The sequence below is a fragment of the Pezoporus flaviventris genome, unplaced genomic scaffold (genome assembly GCF_033815535.1).
Source record: "Pezoporus flaviventris isolate CSIRO_AGI_PZ_B2104156 unplaced genomic scaffold, CSIRO_AGI_Pfla_v1 ptg000001l, whole genome shotgun sequence".
Taxonomy (NCBI): Eukaryota; Metazoa; Chordata; class Aves; order Psittaciformes; family Psittacidae; genus Pezoporus; species Pezoporus flaviventris.
Window position 1 is genome coordinate 56691794 of NW_026892549.1, and position 20945 is coordinate 56712738.

The following is a 20945-nucleotide window of genomic DNA, read 5'->3' on the forward strand; positions in this document are numbered from 1 at the left end:
GTGCTCCAAGCCCCTGTGTCCAACCTGGCCTTGAACACTGCCAGGGATGGGGCAGCCACAGCTTCTCTGGGCACCCTGTGCCAGCACCTCAGCACCCTCACAGGGAACAGCTTCTGCCTTATATCCAACCTGAACTTCCCTTGTTTCAGTTTGAAAACATTACCCCTGAACGTGAGCTTTTACAAATGGGTGGCTTAACAACCTGTATACTTCTGCAGTGGTGAGGAGTCATCCCATTTTGCTTGTCCTGAAGGTTTGGGCCCCAAATAGTTTAGAAATTTGTAAAACTTGTGATTTCAGCAAGGAAAATACAACGGAAATTTCTGCCTTTCCTTTAGGGCTGTCCAGTCTCGGATTAGGCTGGTTCTGTGACTTCATGTCAATGCAGTGTGACGGAGCAGCGTAAAAAGGAGGCTGACAGCATATATGGTGAGATGTTTTGAGTTTTGTTTGTTTGCTTTCCCAGCAACTGAGATCTGTTTGTGTGTGTGTGTAGGCAATATGTTGAGGAGCAGCAGGGTGTCTAGCAGTCCCCTGAGAGAAACACTCTATAAATAACTTGCTTCAATGTGTATCTCACTTATTTTGGCTGCCTTTTCAGGATGAGGTTAAATAGCAACTTCTATCGAGTGTTACCCAATGTGCATGTGGCAGCTGTAAGCCCCTGTAAACTACCTGTCTTTGGGCAGGTATAATTCAGAGATTCATTTAGCCCTTCCTACCAGCACGGTGAGGGTTTAAATGGGAGGTGATTTTTGGGAAGTTTCAGGAAAGCTGCTGTTTGAACGGCTGCACCTGCTGGAACTTGAATTATGGTTATCCCATTCATAGTAACTTCAGATGAAATTGGAATGCAATAGAACAATCTTGACACTCAGATGGGGATTAAGGCGGTTTCAGGAGTGCTTAAGGAAAAGAGAGGAGCTACATTTAGGGTTAGGGTATGTAGGTAATGATTTCCCTGAGTGATAGGAGAGTGTCACTGGAGAAGAGGTAGTTGGACTCCTCTTGCCGTGGCCCAGGGAGTGATGGCCCCAGGGCTGGTCCTTTGGGGTGGTTGGCAACTCTGACTGCTTTTTCTAGTTGTCCATAAAGCTGTAAACAGACACAGTATCTAGGATCCTTTCGTAGTAGTGCTGTGGGCCTGCTGTTACAGCATTTTGGAGGAGGTTTTGTAAGGAAACCCCACAAAATCTCTTCATGGGCCACCCTGGCTGGGTCTGGGTCTTGCCTGGTGCACAAGGTGCCACACTGGGAGCTGTTCTGACACCAGCTACCAGGTCTCCTTCTCCTAAAACTTTAAGTGCTGATGGAGGTGATAGTTCCCAAATTACTCCTCTTCCCAGTCCCCAAAGAAAACACTTTTCATTCAGATTAAGTAGAGTGACCTGGAGATGTCTGTCTTTTCCTTTTTCCCTTTTTTTCTGATAAAACTTTATTTTGTGAGATACAATATACAGAGAAAACAAATCAGGTCCTGAGTGCATTTGAGCAGCTTTAGAGGAAAAAAGGTACTTTATAGCCACAAAATGACCACAGGGATGTATTGATGCTTTATTTTTTCCAAAAGATTCCATTGTTTCAATGCAAACAACATGGAAAGAGATGCTCAGGATGGATGGATCCTGGATGGCAGCTTGCCTTGGTGAAAGTTCATGTTTTTGAAATGAAAGTGTATGACCCAGAGGTGATACCTATGGATGCACAGGTAAAACTGGTGGGGTCGGAGGCATATATCATCCAGTTCTATCCAGTTTCCATGTCAGTGGTGACAGACTGAGCAGACAGGCAGATCTCGAGTGCCATCTGGTCTTCCTGAATTTGGCTTGTTCTGGGAAGGAATGGGAGAGTTGGACTTGAAGTTGGCTGAAAAAACATTTGCAAAATGACAAACTGAGCCCTTGATTTCTGTTTTAAGGCGTTTGTTGCTTCATACGAGAGTTGGCAATGTATCTTTCTTGGATAGAATAACTAATAGGTCAAATAAGACCACACAGACATTTTAAAGACAGCTGCTGGGTTTTACTTTGGACAAAATAGCGGCATATCAAGGTTGTGTGAGGGTTTCTGTTTAGGGTGTTTTTTACCTCCTACTTGTAGGACAACTGCTAAATGATTAGGTATTTTTGAAGCCCTCTTTTTGCTGTTGATCGTGCCTGTCAGAATACTCTTTTTCAGATGATTATTGAAGAGCTGTTCTGAGTAGTTCACACAACTATTCAGGCTACATAATTTGTTACAGATTTCTGTAACATTATCAGAAGGTGTTGCTTTGATTTCCTTTAGAAAACCAAGCAAACCACAAAATCTCAAGATGCTTATAGAATAAATATGTTAGGCTGTCAGTTTGCATAGCTCAAACTCTTGATTTTTTATGACAAGATCTAGGGTGATATTTAAGCATGAACATTTCCATGCTTGTGAATAAAAGGAGCATTTCTTTTCACAGTTTATGTATGTTTGAAAAACCCACTAAACAGTTTTCAACTACTTACAGAGCTGTGAACATGACCCAGGGATCTGCACTCGTTTGCTGTTAGACAACAGTCTCATTTTGTTCTATTTGGACTATTGAGGAGAAGGTGTCATCTTGGTTTTGTAACTTATACTTGGCCCATGGGCATGTAGAAAGCTTTAAGCATAGCAAACGTACCAGGTTAAGTGTGCACATGAGAAGAACATACCGTGTGGCATCTGAGGAAGTCCACTTAGACAGACAAGATGTGCTTTACAAATGCTGTGGCAAAAATACAGATATGCTAGTTAGAAAGAGCAGCAAATGTTAATTTGGGAAATACCTTTAAAAATAACAACTGTCCCTGAGCTGGTGGCATTAAAATACATGATCCTGATCATATTTGACCCAACAATGTGATAGAAAGTTGTAAGTGTCGTGTTTGTTGTAAAAATATATTCTCTTCCTGCTTAAGTGTGGTAAGACTAAATCTATAATGAATAGAGCACTTTTCCTAAGCATTAGCTATAGGGTTGGTTCCAATCACTGCAACTGCTCTACAGAAAGCCGGAGAGTTTAGAGATACAGTGTTGATCAAAGTAGCCTTCTCAGTGACTGAATCTAGTCCTTTCAGTGGTGTGACTGCAGGCTAAGCATGTTGCAACAGTCATTTCCACACATAAGCCTTTCAACCTAACTCAGCTGTAGTTGTGTATATTTGCCTGAGAAGCTAAAAGCAAACTGCAATGAAGCTCTGAGAGAGGAAGAAGAAATGTAGGATGAGAGGGTGTTGAGCTCTTGCACCTACCCTCGTAGTTGATGCAGCCGTTGGAGTCTTCCTGACCTTTCATGAGTTCGTCTACTTCCTCTTCTGTCATCCTCTCACCTGAAGAGTTGAGAAACCTCTGTTAAACCTACAGGTTTTCCAGGGGCTTTCCTTATTTCCTGAGTTAGTATCAAAAAGACCTAGACATGAACTGAGTGTTAGTAGTCTTAACTTTCAGTAGCAGTTTTACATGTGCTTATAGACACAGGGATTCCAATTATTCCTACAGAGTAAAGAAATTATGCAGCAAATCCTCTGCCTTTGTCCATGTGTGTTATGTCCCTGAGGTATAGAGCCTTTTCTCCCTATTCTTTATATAACGAGCACTCAATACTTCCTCTGAATTTAGAAGTAATAAACTAAGCCTTTTCCTTTGGGATTTCTACTGAGTTTTGTGTTTTGTGGGTTACCAGTTAGGAAACCCAGTTTTGTTTGGCTTTGTAGGCTCCTACTTCTCCAAACTGGTTAGAACATCCTTCCTCCCTCTCATGCCATCTACCAGAAGCAATTTTTAAAGTGCTTGTAATGAAGATAATCCCTTACCCAGAGTAGCCAGTACGTGACGGAGCTCAGCCCCCATGACTGTGCCATTGCCTTCCTTGTCGAAGACACGCAGACCTTCAACGAAGTCTTCATAGGTACCCTGCTCCTTGTTGTTAGCAGCTGCTTGCAACATGGGCAGGAACTCCTCAAAAGTGATTTTCTTGGCATTCATCTCTGGAAAGAAAGCATCAGTTGCTGCTACATGCTAGACACTTCAATGTGTGTTCTTTTGGCATATTTGCCCCGAGCCTCCCACCTCATTTGCACACCTCTTTCAGTCCTTTACTCTAGTCTTTGCCTGGGGGTTTGGCAGTTCCTCTGCAAAACCTGCATTCTCTCTTATGAGAGTTAGTTTTCACATCCATCTGATTTTTCACCTACTTGCTCCAGCGCTCTTCTCATATAACTTTATATGCTTACATGCACATCGTATTTCTCTTTCAGAAATGAAACTAGCTGGCTGAGTTGATCTTTGAAAGGATTTTATGAATGGGGGAACTACAGAATACAATAACCAGAAATCTTGAGCCCAAACAGTGGGGAAAAAGTAGAGAGTGCGGTGGACAATTGAGATGAGCCCCTGAGGTTGCTGGCATGTTAGTGACCTCTTCAGGGCCTCTTGGATGTGGTAGCAGAGACTATTAGTGTAAGAGCATAGCAACTATTAGCATAAGAGCAGAGACTATTAGCATAAACTAATTGAAAATATGAATGTCCAGTGGGGGTGGTGTCCAGATTTACTACTGACATCTTCAGTGTGGAGGCTTAAAGACTTGCAAGCTCAGTGCATCTGAGCCAGATGGTCTTATCTCTAAGAGGGGACAAAATGAAATGGAAAATGACTGCTACGTAAGTGGCCAGCATATGCCTCAGCATGCCCTGGTTTGTGTGAGTTTTGAGCAGACCACCTCAGCCAGCAGAAATTTATGGGTGGGTTTCCATTCCCAGGGCGTGTCTTGGCTCATGTAGAAGATCCTGCACTAGAAGCATCTGAAGAGAATCAGCTATTGGAAATGGACTTAGCAAGGGCTGGGGCATAAATGGACTATGTTGCACCTACGTCAGATTGGCACCAGAATGGTTCCTACAGGAACTTCTGTACATCTGAAGGAGGTTTTTCTCCTCATGAGCATGGATTTCATCCTCTTCAAAAGAAACTAGAGAATTTCCACTCCCTTTCAGAGCAAAAGATCTTCTCCCTCCTGCTGCGACTGCTGATGTTGCCTAATGACAGTTCCCAGCCTCAGGAAGGGCCCAGCAGAGACTATAGGGTACTTACCCTCTTTGCTGGGGTTGCCCAGGATCTTGTTGATCTCAGCATTTGTAGGGTTCTGCCCCAGCGCCCGGATAATATCACCAACCTGGCTCAGGGTGATCTTGGCATCACCAGTCCTGTCAAAGAGGAGGAAGGCCTCCTTGAAGTCTGCAAGGGAAGAGCAACGGTTAAACTGGGCCAGGCAGCTCCCTACTGACAAGTTGTATTGACAAAGACGTGAGCCTGTTGTCTCCTGGCACTGCTCCACGGGAGTTAACCAGGGGAACCTTTGGCCCACAGTCGCAAGAAAAACTCCTCCCCTCTGACATTTTGGTTTCACTATTTTTAAACTTTTATATCTACATTTCATGGCTCTAATAGCCATCAATAGCTTTCCGATTGACCCCATGGTTATTTCAGGCATGGGGCAAGATAAGCTTTCTACAGACACTGCCATTCAAAGACAGGTGTCTTTGCATGACACAGAAGCAGAAGGTACCTCACCAAGGACTGGGATTCTTCTGTCAAAGCACCTTGCAGTGCAAAACATCTGGCTGTTTCGATGGGTCCTGCCTGCAGTCCCAGCATTTCAACTACACAGTGCTAATGGGAAACAAGAAGGTGGATTTCAAATGCTTCTACTTTCGTTTGCCTTTAAAGTTGCCTTACAATAGCAGTTCTGCCCCTGTCTGCTCCCTCTCTTCTCTGCTCTTTGTAGTCCATCCCTGCTTCCTACACATGCACAAATATCCAGCTTTTCCAGTGGTAATACTTGTGTGATGCCTTATTCCAGTGCATTTCCAGTGTGTACACTTTGACACTTCGTTTCTTTCAGTGCTGCCAAATGATCAGCCTTCACTTATTTCCCCCTTGTTGCTGACCAAAGAATTGAGGCACACACATTTCTACTACAGAAATCAACCCAGGTGGTTGCCTCATTGCATTGCCAGTCCTCATCTTCTGTTGCAAAGCTCCATGTTAATCACCTTACTATATTTGTTGCAATGAATAAAGAAATGTGCTGAAGGGGGGCAAAATCCAGGGTCCAGCTGAAAAAGCATCCTTGAAACTCATATGTCAAGAGCATCTCAAGACTGCTGATGATCTTTCCTGCACTGCAGTATCTGACGCTGCTGTGTTTAAGCTCCAAGTAAACCAAGTGAAATGTCTCCTGTGGTTGTGATATGCTTCCAGCAGCTAGGCAGGCTTTGTTTCACAGCTCGTGTAGGTGGAATGTTCTTTCTGCCTTGGGGCATGTTTAGAAGCAATAAACCACATTTCAAATCATGTCTTCATTCATCTTGTGCTGGGGACAGGTGACGCAGAGGTATTTAGGTTCTTGCTTTAGCCATCCATATACCTATGCCTTAGTGGGGGTGTTGCTGGCACCAGTAAAGCTGCTGATACACAATGTTGGCCTGCTAGGCTGTAATCTAATACATCTGAAACTAACCCTCTTACTGTCTGATGTGAGAGACCTATAACCCTTTACTGTGAACCCTCTCCCCTTACAGCTTTTATTGCAGGGTATGAAATCAAGGCCTTCTGGACCTGTGTGGAGCTTCCCCTTACAATATATCAACTTAATATCACGGTCTGCTTTAGCGGCTGAGGTCGATAGGGCTGTAGTGATTTATACCATATGATCCCATCTTTCATTCAGTGCATTAATGACATTTAGCCAGACTGAGGTATAAAACAATGCCAGTTTGCTATTAGCAAAGCCATCAGGAGAGTTTCTCGTTTGTAAATCCTATGAAGTTTTATCTTCACTGGTTCTGAACACTGGGAGAAAAGGCCTGATTTTTTTTTTTGTGTGTGTCTCAGGCATGCATTTCATTGAGTTATCTTTGCTGTGGGGTTTATCTTTTTAGGTTTGAGTGGTGTGTGTATATATGTGTATATACATATCTATTCCTAGTTTATACCTCTGCTGGAATAAGCATGTCTCAAATCCCTCTCTGAGGAGGGTACCACCCAGCTGCTGGTGCATCAGCCTGTGTGGATGAAGATAGTTATGGAGGGTGGGACATCCCTTTTCCTGGGAAATTCTGCCTCTCAAGTAGCTTTAATTGCTCTGCTGCTTGGATCAGTTACCACAGCATTACAGCAGCCGGATGAGCTGAAATATGTAGGGAAGCTGAACAAAGCCTTTTTCTTTGTTATAAATGCCAGCAGCTTGGGGTTGATGGCATTTTTCCATAAACTCTCCCAACCCTTTGGTAAAAGTTTTGGAATTAAAAAGTGAGGAAGAGTCCAAATGATCTTTTTTGTGACCAGGAGTGTTCAGACTGCAGGAAGAGAAACATTTCCTGTCTCACTTACTGCGCTATACCTGTCCTTTATTGCTTTGATAGTGTAACCCAGAGCAGGCTGATGTTCAGGAAGTTTAGGTTTCTCCCTTAAGACCTGCTTCTAGCTATTCCTCTCCCTCTGGATTTCTAGTAAATCCCTGTATCTTCCTTTCTAAGCACTTTGTTCACAGTGAGAAGTCTACTATATTTGCTACTGAATTTTTGACATTTCTTTAAAAACTGTATCATTTAATATAGCCTAAATGCATCTCTTGGAATATTTGAAACACTCCAGTATAGATTTCCAGAGCTTCAGTGGGGATTTTTGTTCATGCCAGAATTTTCAATCTCTTTCTAGCAGATTTAAAAACCAATTTGTAACTTGCTGGTGAAGCAGAGAATATAGCAAGATGCTCAAGAATTGCAGCATAGCCACACCGCATTTGTAAGTAACAGTTTAGATAAGTCACTTATTTGCTAACTATTCTCATGCGTAATGGATGTATTTATAGTAAAGCAGCCCTTGTTCCTTCCTTCCACAACACCTTCTAGTAAAAGTGATGTACAGGACTCCTACATCTTCTGTTCATGTAAAATTGCAATGTCATTGGAGCTAAGTTAAGTTTTCAACCCACTCCCTTCTGCTGTCCTTCATCTGCCTATTCCCACTGTGACTTCCAAATGCAAGACTTGTTTTCAGCATCCTTGTGAATGGCCAGTACAGGAGCACAACTGAAAAATGTTTAGTAGGTAGAGCTGGTAACATGGCATAGACTTCTCAGCTTAGGCAGCATCTAAGCACCTAGATAAATGATATGTAAATCTACAGTCACATTCTTGTTCAGCATAAGTCAGGAGTGTGGTGATTTATAGCAGAAGTCTTAGCTCATCCCTTCATAAAGGTTGAGCTTCTGAGCTTGTAGCTCCTCTCTGAACCCATGTACATGTAAAACACATCAGGTCTCTTGTAACTTACCATCCTGTTGCTCCTTGGAGAACTCGATCTGTTGGAAGGAAATCAATCACAAAAAAATAGCTTAGGAGGGGGGGGCTGGGGGAGAACCTGTTTGTTTCCTAAAGCATCCAGCTCAATCCATGAGTCATCTTCCAAAACAGCAAAAATGGGTCTGTCAGATGCGCAGAAGTAATGCAGATAGCAACAGAGCTGTTAAGGCTAGTGAATATTAGCATTTGGTGGCCATTATATACCCCCTCCTGCCCCATGTTAAAGTTTAACTTTTATTTCACTTACCGTTAATTTGGTCAGGAGTGAAGGACTGCAGTTGGGAAGAAAAAAAGAGAAAAGAGAACTAGTACTGCTGAAAATGCACTGAGGGAAATCAAATAGCACAGAGTAGTTGAGTGCTCACATTTGTCTTGCCTGGTCTAATGAGGCCATAGCAACCTAAGCCAGCAACTTCCCTTGTAAAAATGCATCACCACGTCTATCTTTAAAGATTCCATTAAAATCTGCATCCCAGGGTAAGCCAGGGTTGTGGCTAGAAGTAGCAAAAGTCTAAAGTCTCTTAGCTAACAAAGAAGTCACTAATTAGCCTTTTACTGTTTTATCATAGACCCGTTTCCTTAAGACCATTTGAAGCAATATTGCTCAACAAGCAGCTTGGGTTTTTTACATGAACATAGCAATTAAACCAATCCTTTGAAGTCTGTGTTTCAGATTACTTTTTTGGCAGTAAATTGTTACATAAAGTACTAAAAATTACATTTTCTTATATTAAATATTACTCTGCTCCTTTGCCACTTTAGCAGGTTGCATCTGATCTCAGAACTAAACTAAAATGCGTAGCAGACAGCAGTAGCAAATTTTAACACTCCTGTCTGAAGCTATAGGAGCTGCACATTTACCACTGCCTGGTGCAGAACTTGAGACTAACTGAAGAACCTCGCATAGCCCTTTAAATTTAAGGAGGAAAGCCAAGCAAACCTAAGCTGTCTTCTGGTCTGTCCTTCCCCACCCCAGCACTACCTTGAGCAAGAAGCCTGATTTACTTAGGTAAAATACACTGGCTCGCTGCTAACCATTAGCTTTCCAGTGGACCCACCATAGTTGAGTTGGAAAAGCAGAGCAGCAGACGGGCAGGAGGGATTAGCTGAGAGGTCTCGAGAGTGGTCCTGCTTTTCTGGCCTTTCTTCCCCTTATTTATCCAGTGGCGCTGACGGCATCGCCTGGATTAGGTGTCAGAAGGAAGCAGTCCCTCCCCTTGGCGAGTTCTTTAGCTTTCTTAGGGCAAAGTGACAGAAGACTCCATGTCTTGATGGACATCTGATGATGGCTATTTTTAGGAGGCTGGAGAGGGGCAGGGAGTAGCAAGCAGTAAGTTTGATTCAGGTCAGCAGTTTCTGGATCCATACTGTCAAGAGGAGATATTTCTTGTCCAGGCCTAACAAGATTTCCTTCTAGGGAAGGACTCTTATTTCTCCAATAAGCTATAAAGTCAGAGAGCAAGGAGAACAGAAGATGAGAGGTGCCATGTGTTTGTCCAGCTGACTGGTTTTACACATGGCTTGCAGGTTGTATTAGATGCAGCTGGCTGGTCCTCATACCTTTGCTGGGGTTTGCTCGGCTTTACTCAAGCCCTTAGATGATAGTGCAGTGCCGAGAATTAGGTGAGTGGTGCTGCTGCTTGTCTGCTCAGTGTGATCCAGTTGTTGGCGTTGAGCAGAAGATTAACCTGTTGATGGAGGTGGTATCCAACTGTGAAGCTCTTCATCTGCACTCATTACATTGTCCTGTTTCCCAAAGCTGGAATGTTTAAGGAAGAATTTATCCAGTTTTGGACCCAACTGTTGCTAGAGGCTAGCAGCTGATGTGGTGCTGGGAGAGCCTGTGCTCCCTAGGACACTTCTAGGGCTGAGGTTAGGCAGGGCACCAGCATGCCAGCTTCAGAGCTCACTGGTGTGGTGAGAGTAGGTATTGCTGAGGTTTTTGTGATGTGGAGGCAAGGGAGAAACTGTGATAGGAGCTAAGACCCCCAAAAGCTTTGTGAACTGGGAGGATTACTATTCATGGTGCGGCGAGGAGTTGCAGAGTGAAAGGGCCATGGTAGAGCTATAAATGGTGAGTTTCTAGGTAGGTTCCAGGAGATAGAGTTTGCACTTTCTTTGGTAGCAAAGACCTAGTCCCACCGTGTAGAATCCTCCAAGGCCAAGGTCAAATCTCTGAACTGATGCTGTGAGACATTGTAAATATCTTTGAAAACCTTACTCCAAACTTCTTCCTTTCCCTGTCACCTCAACTGGGTCAAGCGTCTCATGGAGCCAGGGTTGGAATGGTTGTGTGACAACAACACACTCCCTGTTGCAAACTGAAATCCCCTCACTAAATTCTGTTAATTTATTTTGTTGAGCATTCCCTGCTCCAGGTTTTCTAATGACAAAATGAAATTAGTGAGGGACATTTTCTCCTGTAGCTCGCTTCGTTACCCGAAGATAAGCATAGTGCTTGTAAATGTCTCTTTGCAGTATATTGAGGTCTCTGAGAGCAAGAATCAAACCCAAGCACTGGTTTGGTTTGGTTGTTTTTTAAACCAAACAATCAAAGTCAAAATATTTAGTTGGATTTGAGACCTAAACTTCCTACCTGCTATTTTAAAACCTAAAGATACAACTGCAGAGAGTTCTCAAAGCTCAGCATTTTAGCTGGGAAACATTCTGAACCAACAGATTTAGTTGCATTTTTGAGAAATAGTTAGAAAATATGCTGAATAGGGAAAAACGCTCCACTGCCAACGTGCATGTTTGTGTTTTCTGCTATTTGTAATCTATGAACCTGTGGGACCAGGTATGCATTGAGAACAAAGCTTAGCTGTGACCAGGTGTGGTTGTATAGAAAAGGGCATTGATATTTTTGTCTGAATTGGCTAACATAGGTTAAGTTAACACAGTGCAGACCACCTGGTTAACGCTGGCTGGAACTCAGTGAGAAAGCTAACATGGATCTTGGCCATCAGTCCCACTGCATTAATAGAAGAGCTTTCTAAAGGCTTTGGCAGAGCTGAAATGTTGCCTGGGTCAGTTCAGTGTGTTGTCTTTGGCGGAATTTTCCTTCTGCCCTCAGTCTCTTGCCTCCCCAGTGCTGCTACTGGGAAATGTTCCCCTGAAAACAGGATTTAAACTAAATATATATATGTAAAAAATTAAGGGAAACTTAGAACAATTTTCTTCAATGTTTTTTCTTCCTTCTAGATAATCTTTATGATTGGCTACAGCAAAACTTGTCCCAGAGGACTTTAGATGCCAAGCAGAAAATAGTTTGGGTGTGTTTGGCTTGGGCATAGAAAACTGATACCTGGATTAGCCATGTGGCTTGAATGGGCTATCAAATATGTATAGATTGAGAGAAGCCCACATGTAAACTGTGAGACTTTGGCTCAGAATTTAGATGAGGAAATACTAGCACACCACATGAGCCTTTTATAACTGATTCTGAATAAAACCTCACAAGAGTTTTGTTGGGGAGAAATATTCTAACACGGGCATGTTGCATTCACTTGAATTAGGAACCACCTTGCTTTAAGCCAATAGAGTCAGTTGGGTGCTGAAAATGCTACTTGCTTTGAGTAAGGCCACAGTATAGAAAATATTTCAGCCTTAAAAAAAACTAAAGGTAGGGTTTCTGATCCTCTAAGGGTCTCTCATGAGCTTCAAGAGATAGAAAGAAGTATTCTGCAGTGATCTGATCTGTTTTAATCCTGGCAATGGCCTCTGCATTATCAAAGAATGTGTCTTGGGTCTTCAGGGAAGATGTTGAAAGTTTAGGGAGCTTGGCTTTACAAAAAAAGAATGCACCTCCCCCGGAGGAATAATGAAAGGTTGAAGGAACCACAACATGTGGAAAGATCACAATGACCTGGAGTTCTGTAACTTGGCGTAGCCCTTGTTTATGGGCAAAGTTATTATCCAGAAGGTTATCACCAAGGGGTGGGGGTAGGAAGTGGTGGTGTTTGGGTTGGGAATTTTGTGATTAAGGTTTCTTTGATGTTGTGTTTTAAGGCTTTTCCCTGTATAATATATGACCACCTTATAGTCATCTTGTTGCTTGATAGAAACATTTTGACCAGGTTTCAAGTTGTATAGGGTGGGGTGAATAGGGTTATATGCAACTCTATTGACAGCTAAGCAGAAGACCCAATCCACACACATCTTTATTTCCAAATTATTACCAAAGTTCCTAATTTCCCAACAGGTCATTAGTTCATGGGCCTTAGGGCCCTGACCCTTGCAGCATGGTGATGTGCTCACCTATTTACCTATGAGACTAATACAGGCCTGCTGAGTGACAGTCACTTTGTGCTCCTTGTAAATGTGTAGGTGTCTGGCCAGAGTGAAAAGCCTTGGGAAAAGATGCTGCTGGGAGTTAAAGCATTCAGCTGCTCCATCCCCTTGTTACCCTTCGGGTGAATATAAAGAAGGGAATCATCTTAGCATTTTGTTAGAGAGTCACTAGGTATTTCAAAGTACTCTCTCTGTAGAAGAGACCAAGAACGTATCAGATGCCTTGGAAAATCAGAGAGGGGAAAATTTGAGAGTCTGTCAGGATACTCACTGTATACTTAGCTTTCTGTTCAGGACTGGTGGGATTTCTCTATTTTTGGCTGGAGATAAGGTAGGATTGTGCCTACAGCAGTTCATGTGATACCTACTCACCATCAGTGCCTGCTCCATGATTACTACAGCTGCACATCTTTTCTAGTAGACATCACTGAGTGCAGGATTACACAGCTCTCAAACCCCTCTGCAAAGCAGGCTGTGATTCCCCTGTCCTTCACCCCAGTTTGATAGCTCTTGTGATCAATGCCACAGATCTAAGAGAGGCTACTTCTCATTTAAGTAGTAATCAATGGCCTGATGGATTTAGCCTCATGTCTTTTATGAAGCAGAGAAATATTAGGAGCACGTATGCCTTGAGAAAGAGAACTCTGTTTTGAGAACAGAGCTGCCTGGCAGCACAGTTGAAGAAAGAACAAAACCAACCACCTTTAATGTAGGTGAGAATATTGCACATGGAAGGCACCATGAGGTTTGGAAGAAGAGTTTGAAACCTCCTTGAGTTTAATGGACTTAACTGCAGATGAATTTGACCTTTTTTTCTAAGCATTCCATATAACTTCCCATTTTGTTTATTTTGAAAGGGTTTAGTATTGGTTTGATTTGTATCAATGCGTGTCGGTGGGAGGAAACGCGAGGCTCTGGAGCTCTGCTCTCCAAGGGATTTGTTGTTTTAACGTGCCTCCCAGCGGCAGTGTTGGAGTACTGACAGTATTTAGCCTACTGCTGCTTGACATTTAAGTGCTATGTGGCAAATCAGCCCGCTGAAAGTGCTTTTTGGCAATGGGTATAAGATGTAATAAAGCCTCAGTGACATGGGGTGAATTTCCAGATCGGTTGTTTCATATCTCCTTACAGACAACTTCTTTCTTTACTTGTCATTGGCTAAATTAAGTCACCTTCTTGCCTTCTGTAAGATGAACTCAGATATCTTGTTACTGTCTGTTACAATCTCTCTGTGCTCCAAGGGGGCTTAAAACAGTGTTTTAGATATACTGGGGGGTCGTTTTGATGTATTAGTTGATAGGAGAAAGGCTCTTCCACACAACTGGTGTTAACACTTGAAATTACTCGGTGAGCTCTTGAAATGTTACTAATTTGCTTTAAATTCCACACTTTATGCCAAAGTGTGTTGCTCTCCAGACTCTCCAAAGCCTATAGCTAACACTTTAAAATGCTGCCAAAGCTGTGAATTACTAAGAATGGATCCTGGAAACAATTCATTTCCAAATGATTTTTCAGGTTAGTGAAGTGTCTCCTATATGTATGGACATATATATAGTAGTATATATATAAATTGAAGGATTCCTTGTTTAGGAAGAAATGGAGGCAAAGTTCTTCTGGAAACCTTGTAAAGAAAACTAAGTGGTGGCTGTTCAGTTTGCTTTTCCTTCTGCAGTTTTCAGCAGTACCTGAAGGGACGTCTTGGTATGTTGCTGAGTCTGATGTCCAGGTTGCTTGTCCTGGGATACCTTCATGCCATGCCTTGCCCATGCAGTGATTTAACAACTGCCACCAATGCAGGTCTAGTATCAGTAGTGAGATTCATGGGGGCAAGGGGGTTGGCTGGGGTGGTCTGCTCTGGGTTGAACCCTGAATGATGCTGTACCTCAGTGGTCAAAGCAGTAGCAGAAAGATGGTCTGGATGGTGTCAGATAGGCACCTTTACATTTCTTAAGGCTAAGCCATGTTTGCCCTTGTCCCCTTCCTATCTGAAAGAGCACTTGGTACTGGTGACCTTGTGCAACAGGTATATCAGTCCTAGAGGATCCTTCTGGAGTCATTGCTGGAGCTATACCAGGCATAATCTGAAGACCTGAGCCAAAAAAATTCAGGGAAAAACCTGCCAGTTACCAAGAAAGCCCTTAGCACTCTGAGCAAAGCTGCTGTTACCATTCCTGTTCTGACACCACAGCTTCACACTGAGTTTGTCTGCAGTGTAATAGTGTCTTGCAGCTGCAAGTGCTCCTGCTGACATTTGCAGCCCTGCTTGCCCTCCAGCCCAGAAGGTTTCTGTCAGTGCATTTTAGTGAGTTTCTCTTTGGTTATACCCAATGAAATGTCTGTTCAGAGATGACCTACTTGAGTAGTGAATATCATAAGAATTAAGGACACTTGGTGGAACACTTTCTACTGCCTTAAGAGCTCTGTATTTAAAACCAAATAATCACACAGGTTTGCTTCCATGCAGCAGGCTTCAGCATGCATCACACAGTTATACAAGGTCTTTGCAAGCCTTTACTAGTTGATAGCTTCTAATCATTTTTCCCCTAAAGATGTAGGTAGCTTATCTGCAGTAGGCCATGGAGTCCTGGCATTTTGGTCTTGTGAACACCAGCATGGGAAGCCTTGTGTAAAGGCTGAAGTAGAGGGCCTGGTGTGACACCACATCCGGGTGCTACATATTCAGAGCACCATGTGCAGAGCAGAAGCCTTAGGAGCACTGCACTCAACATCTCCAGCACCAAAACATCACAGTGCTAGGAGCCTGGGCTTGGTCCAAGGATAGGTTGTGTGTGCTGGGAAAGGCCCTTAGATTTCCCATTAAAAAAAACCCCACATTTAACATGTTGGTGATAGGGACAGAGTTAAACCAATTTGGGCAATATGAAATTTATCCATTTCCTACTGCTTCTATTGGAAAACCAAGCATGAGACATCTCATCCCAGTTATTGCAGACACAGACCCATAGTAATGCTGTTCCTCAACTCAATGTTTCTTCTCACTCAGGCTCATGTGGGAGAATGAAGTTAAAGCAGATAAGCTGTCTTTTGGGGAATGTCCTTGGCTACAGTTTTAAGAGAACCCCAAGAATTCTGTAGTTAAGAAGAGGAACCATACAGTCGTTTTGCCTTCAGTTGCAGTTGGTTCCTGGTGGTAATGCTCAGACAAATCCATTACCCTGTTCTTTGCTTCTCAGTTACGATTTAATCTTTGATCTTTGTATCTATTGCTTAAATCCAGGCCATGCTAGTAATAAGGAAAACTGAAGATGTAAGTTTGGTCTAGACAGATTTGTGCAAAGCAGATTGAGTTTTATGTTATTTCCTGAGTAGGGGAGAAAAGGCTCTTTACATCTTCATTTAAACCCAAATTCTTCCACCCTGCCTTGCCTCTCTTCCTGTGATTGTTGCTCTGTAATCTGAAGTGAGCCGAGAAAGGGCTGAGTTTAGAGATTTGAACCCCTAAGTTACATCTTCCTGTTACTCAGTTTTATAGTCAATAGATGGTGCTCAAAAATAGAAAATCCGACACCAGCTGCTATCAGTATGAACAAATTACCAACTATTTGCTTTAACTGGGTTAATTTAAAGTGGGGAAAAAAGAACAAAAGAGGCTAAAAGACCTGCCACAACTTCTGCTGGTGACAGGCAATTGGGGGTGCCTGTATTTGCAAGAACACAGCCTGAGTCTTCTTAAGAGGGGAAAGAAAAAGGTACCTAACTTTCAAAGTGTGCACTTCAAAAGGCCCACAAAACCAGATTCCCTGAAGATGGAGGGGTACCGTTGAAAGAATGGCTACCCATGTTTGTAAACCACCTTCTTGTTTGTTTTGAAGAATATTATGATCTCTGCTAATTTAAAATGAGGTGCACTGCCAAATGTGGCTGCTGTGGCTGCTGTAAAACCCTTATTAGGCAGCTCTACCCTTACCTGCTCCAGCTGTAACAGTTAAAAGGGGGTTGGATGTCTCCTTATAAAAGCTAACAAAGCCTTTGTGTGTGTTTGCCTGCTGCGTGACTCCCTAGATCATCCTGGTGCTGCAGCCTGGCATTCCCAGACACCTCTCATCAGTAGCAAGCTCCAGCATGGCTGCTAACTCCCCTGCAGAGTGGAGGGGAGCCCCTTGATGCCCTTGTTCAAAGTGCTGGAGGCTCTGGCTCCACACCTGGTAAATCAGCGCAAGGAGCCCCAGGACAGGATCATTCACTGAATCTCAATCAAAAGCTTAGCTTTAAGTACTCCCTGGCTCCAGAGGTTTGCTGGAGGTGGTGCTGTGCCTTTTCTCATGCTGAGACTTTGGTGCTTGAGCAGAAGGCTTAATTAATGCTGATTAAGAGACTGGGCTAAGACTCTGCCACATCTCCCAGGAAATGGCTTACAAGAAGACATTGTTTCCCTTCACTGCCTGAGCTCCCAGAGATCGAAAAAGGATAACCCAGGCTGGCTGGCTGGGACCCTGGGCGGTTGTCCAGTCCCTGCCCTGCTCCAAGGCAAGGTGGAAAGCACCATGGTTGTTCCTCGTGCCTCTCAAAGAGCCCATCACTGGAGGTGCCACAGTCTGCCTGGGCAGCCCTTGACCATTGTGGGGTCTCAGGTGAGAGGAGGATCAGGGATAGAGGGGATGTGGGTTTCTGCATCACCTTGCAGCCATATGGTTGGGTAGAGTCCCCTGCTGAAGCAGGGGAAGTTCATTCACTCCTGCAGCTCTGAGGCACCCTGCTCCTTGCCTGGTAAGGGCATGATGAAGAGTGGAGGAGATACTTATAGAAAGAGATCTGGTAGTGATAAATATGTGGGGCAGGAGGCTGTGCCACCCACTGCATTGCAGAGTAGTACTGTAACCTCCATCGTGCTTCTCATGTCACAGAATGGTTTGGGTTGGAAGGGACCTTAAAGCTCATCCAGTTCCAACCCCTGCCATGGGCAGGGACACCTTCCACTGGAACAGGTTGCTCCAAGCCCTGTCCAACCTGTCCTTGAACTTATCTTCACTTATTCACAAATAGAAATAGTAATGTTTATGTGTTGCCATTAGTGTTAAAAGACTAGTTTTCCCTTACAAGCCAGTTCCTTACCTCCCTTTCAAGGAGAGATATATTTTGTCTGATATTAGCTTTCAAAAGAAAGAGACTTCAGGGAGGCTATCTTCCTTTAGCAGTCTGACTATGATAAAACCTGTGCTACCAGGATGCATTTCCTGCCATTACAGAGAGCTGTCTGGGTAAAGGAGTGAACAGAGATGTCTCAGGCTGCAGCCAGCCATTGTTTTTTTAGCTGGTAATGTGCTATTAAGCCTATTTATGTAAAGATAGATTAGGTAGGATCACTGGAGTTGAAAATTCTATTTTCTCCTAATGAACTGGCCATAGAAAGCTATAAAATCCCATTAAATTATTTAGTAGGAAATCTAGCTTGCATTCCCTTTCATTTCTGGAGATGAGTGAAATGTGAGGTCTGATCTGATTTTCAGACAGTATTCTAAGAAACCAGTGGGCTTTTTATATAGCCTTTACTATGATCACCCAAAGTGTTTCAAAGTGTCTTTTTTGCCCCCTCTTGCACTTATTTTACTTTGCCAGCAGGTTCAGCTTCTGTCTCATGGGAAGCTACAGACTATCCCAGAAAAACACTGACTGCTGATTGTGAAAATTAAAGTAAACTTCAAGAAATCTCATTAAATGGGTCATAATCCTGGCACTACATGTATTAAGATGCCTGAAACAGAATTCATCGTAAGATGAAAATGAGTATGTCCTATTAGGAATCTTTGTACTCCTTCTTTTCCCCTTAATAGGCATGATTCCTTATGTAGAGTTCAGCAGATAGGTCCCAGGACCAATCAGCTTGGTGGGTAGGTGGAGAATAGCTATTTATAGTCCTACCCAGAGAAACTGGTCTGACTTCATCTCTTTAACCATTTAACCTCCTGCTCCTCTTTCTCAAGTAAAGAATTGCCCAACATGGAGGAGTTTTCTTTGAAGGGGTAAGGCAGCAACCAGAGATGCAGGTTGGCATGCGAAGCTAAAGACAGCATGAGATCAAATAGAAGTTCAGTCAGAGGGAAATCTCCAAAAGACTCTTCCTCTTTGTTGCTTTCAGTTTGCAGCCAATGACAAATTCTGAGCAAATCTGTAAAGGTGAGAGGAAATCACTTCCATTCATGGCTTTCCAGCTCATGGTCTCGACCAACCAATGTTTGTTGTACAATGCAAATGGAAATAGGCAAAACTCCTAATTCATTGAATGGTTCCCTCCTCTTAAATCTGTTTTCTTTCTGCTTTTAAAGATAAGCCATGCTGACCTCGAAATACATGACCAAAGGGTCATCAGGTGCTAGCAAAAATTTGAGAAGGAATTGAGGGCAAACTGCACAACAAGATTTGGTTTTAGTACACCACTATGGGAAAACATTGTGCTTCAAGTTTCAATAGCCCCTTCCTGTCCTCATGCACCTTTTCTGGGGGGGGGGGGGGGGGGGAAGTGAACAGGGAATGGGGATGTTGTTGCTGTTTTTCATTTTCTTTTATATTTAGTTTTACCAAACAGATCAGACTGATACTGATTTGGTAAAAAGTTCTAAGGGCCACACTCCAAAATACCTTGGAAATCATCAGGTTTCCCTCTTGTGTTAAATCATGCGCCATGCCTTACACCCATCAGCTACTAACACAATCAAAAGCTCAGGCAGGTCAACAACTCCATCCACTGAGGTTACTCATTCATTTCACTCCAGTCCCCAAACCGGAACCAGCCACACACAACGTTTCACTGCAGGTCTCTGTTAGCTGGGACTCTGCTAGCTTTCCCCTTTGGAAGGGCTTTGGCTCCATGATCAGCACGCTTTCATCCATTTACCTTGATGCTCTTGAGGTCGATTGCGGGTTGTTTGGGTGCTGCTGGCGCGGGTGCTGGTGCTGGCGCGGGTGCTGGTGCTGGGGCTGCTGCTGGCTTCTTTACGTCCTTCTTTGGTGCCATTTTGTGTTGCTTAAACTTGAAAGTAAAGGTGCCCCCCAAAAAAACCCTGCAAAACCCCTAAAAGTGATTCCTGGGAGAGAAGCAGTGGTCAGAATGAGCTACAGCCTGTGCCCTGGAGGTGGACCCAATGTGTTAAACTCTGTAAGGGCATATATATATTTCACTTAGTGCCTCGTACAGTCCTGACACATCCAGCTGGATTGGACAGCTTGCTAATCAAGGGGGATGTCATTCCAGCTCGAGCTATAAATGGAATCTAAGAGTTCAGGGCTTCGTAAGATCAAGGGACTTCAATGGCTTTCCCCCCCCTCTTTAAAAACTCCAACCACCTCCCCTGTGTGTATATGTATATATATATATATATATATATATATATATATATATATATAATTATTTTAATGCAGGCAAAGGAGAGGGCAATACAGCAAACCCAGTTTTGGATCTGCTGTTGATATTCGGGCATGGATTGAACAGTCCTTTTTCTCATCAGAATTTCAGTTCTGCTTAAGTAATAAATCTTTCTTTCCTTCCCTCCTCTTTTACCCCCACGCCGCTGTAGTGGTTCAGGAGGATTCAGTTTCAAGTAGGAATTTTGACTTTCATGGCTGGGAAGATCATCAATTTCCACCCTCATTTGCCTATCTCCCCACAGCCCCTCACTCCTTCTCTGGTTCCTTCTTTTACAAGGAAGTGTTGATCAAGCAAAGGCTCTGCGTGTTTAAAAATAAAGCAGACAAATATGGAAAACACTGCAGGACCTTCAGCCAAGGCATCTGTCCTAGACCCAGAGTGTTCTTACTATTTCAGCTCTTCTTACTATTCCTTTCTATCATGTTAAGACTGTACTTAAAATTGAAAATCCTTTTAATGATTTTAATCTTTTCCTTTAATCTTTTCCTGTCACCTTTCTTCTCTCCTTATGGATAAGCTGTGCCCTGATAGACTGGAGATCAGCTGGACAGTATGTTTTCGTACACAAAGGCTTCCTTTTATAATGTAATTATGACTGGAAACTAGCCATGAAGCAAAGGAGGCACTTCTGTTTTCACCTTTTTTGCTTGCCCATCCTGTGACTTTTGTGTCTCTTTCCACTCCTAGGTCTCCTAATGGACCTCCCTGTTCCCCATGCTCTCCAGGAGACACAGCTTTCAGGAGAAGATGGCTTTTCGGGTTTCAGTAGACTTTTTCCAGCACAGCAAAAGAGCTTCTAACTCTTTAAAACCTGATGGCTCCCCCAGGTTGGTACATTGAGATTTCCTGCAGGAAAACCCAGGCCAGCTGATTGTTGCTCCCTTGCCCAGCAG

General features: G+C 43.3%; 1 protein-coding gene and 1 long non-coding RNA gene across 4 annotated transcripts in view; one reads left to right on the plus strand and one right to left on the minus strand.

Annotated features, from left to right (window-relative positions):
• LOC133268433 (uncharacterized) overlaps positions 1–20945 on the plus strand; it is a 41892-nt gene that overhangs the window by 6615 nt on the left and 14332 nt on the right. The gene's annotated exons all lie outside the window — the stretch shown is intronic.
• Positions 1531–19779, minus strand: MYL1 (myosin light chain 1). 3 transcript variants are annotated; one of them, XM_061459476.1, is made up of 7 exons: positions 19522–19779; positions 8350–8377; positions 5104–5247; positions 3825–3998; positions 3264–3341; positions 2685–2737; positions 1531–1831 (listed from the first exon to the last, which is right to left on the minus strand). In XM_061459476.1, exons 1-6 carry the CDS (start codon positions 19639–19641, stop codon positions 2709–2711), a joined length of 573 nt encoding a protein of 190 aa, XP_061315460.1. In that variant the 5' UTR covers positions 19642–19779; the 3' UTR covers positions 1531–1831; positions 2685–2708. The 3 variants fall into 3 exon arrangements, with proteins under 3 accessions (XP_061315460.1, XP_061315469.1, XP_061315477.1); XM_061459485.1 differs by lacking the exons at positions 8350–8377; positions 19522–19779 and adding exons at positions 8626–8650; positions 9437–9574; XM_061459493.1 differs by lacking the exons at positions 8350–8377; positions 19522–19779 and adding exons at positions 8626–8650; positions 9414–9528.

What these genes read in the sequence shown, in the direction of transcription:
- MYL1 (XM_061459476.1), bottom strand. Translation starts at nt 19,641, where the DNA reads ATGGCACCAAAGAAGGACGTAAAGAAGCCAGCAGCAGCCCCAGCACCA. An exon ending in TCGACCTCAAGAGCATCAAG is followed by an intron (nt 8,378 to 19,521) that starts GTAAATGGATGA and finishes TCCTTCCAACAG; the next exon opens with ATCGAGTTCTCCAAGGAGCA. An exon ending in CGGCTGCATCAACTACGAGG is followed by an intron (nt 2,738 to 3,263) that starts GTAGGTGCAAGA and finishes TTTTTGCCACAG; the next exon opens with CATTTGTAAAGCACATCTTG.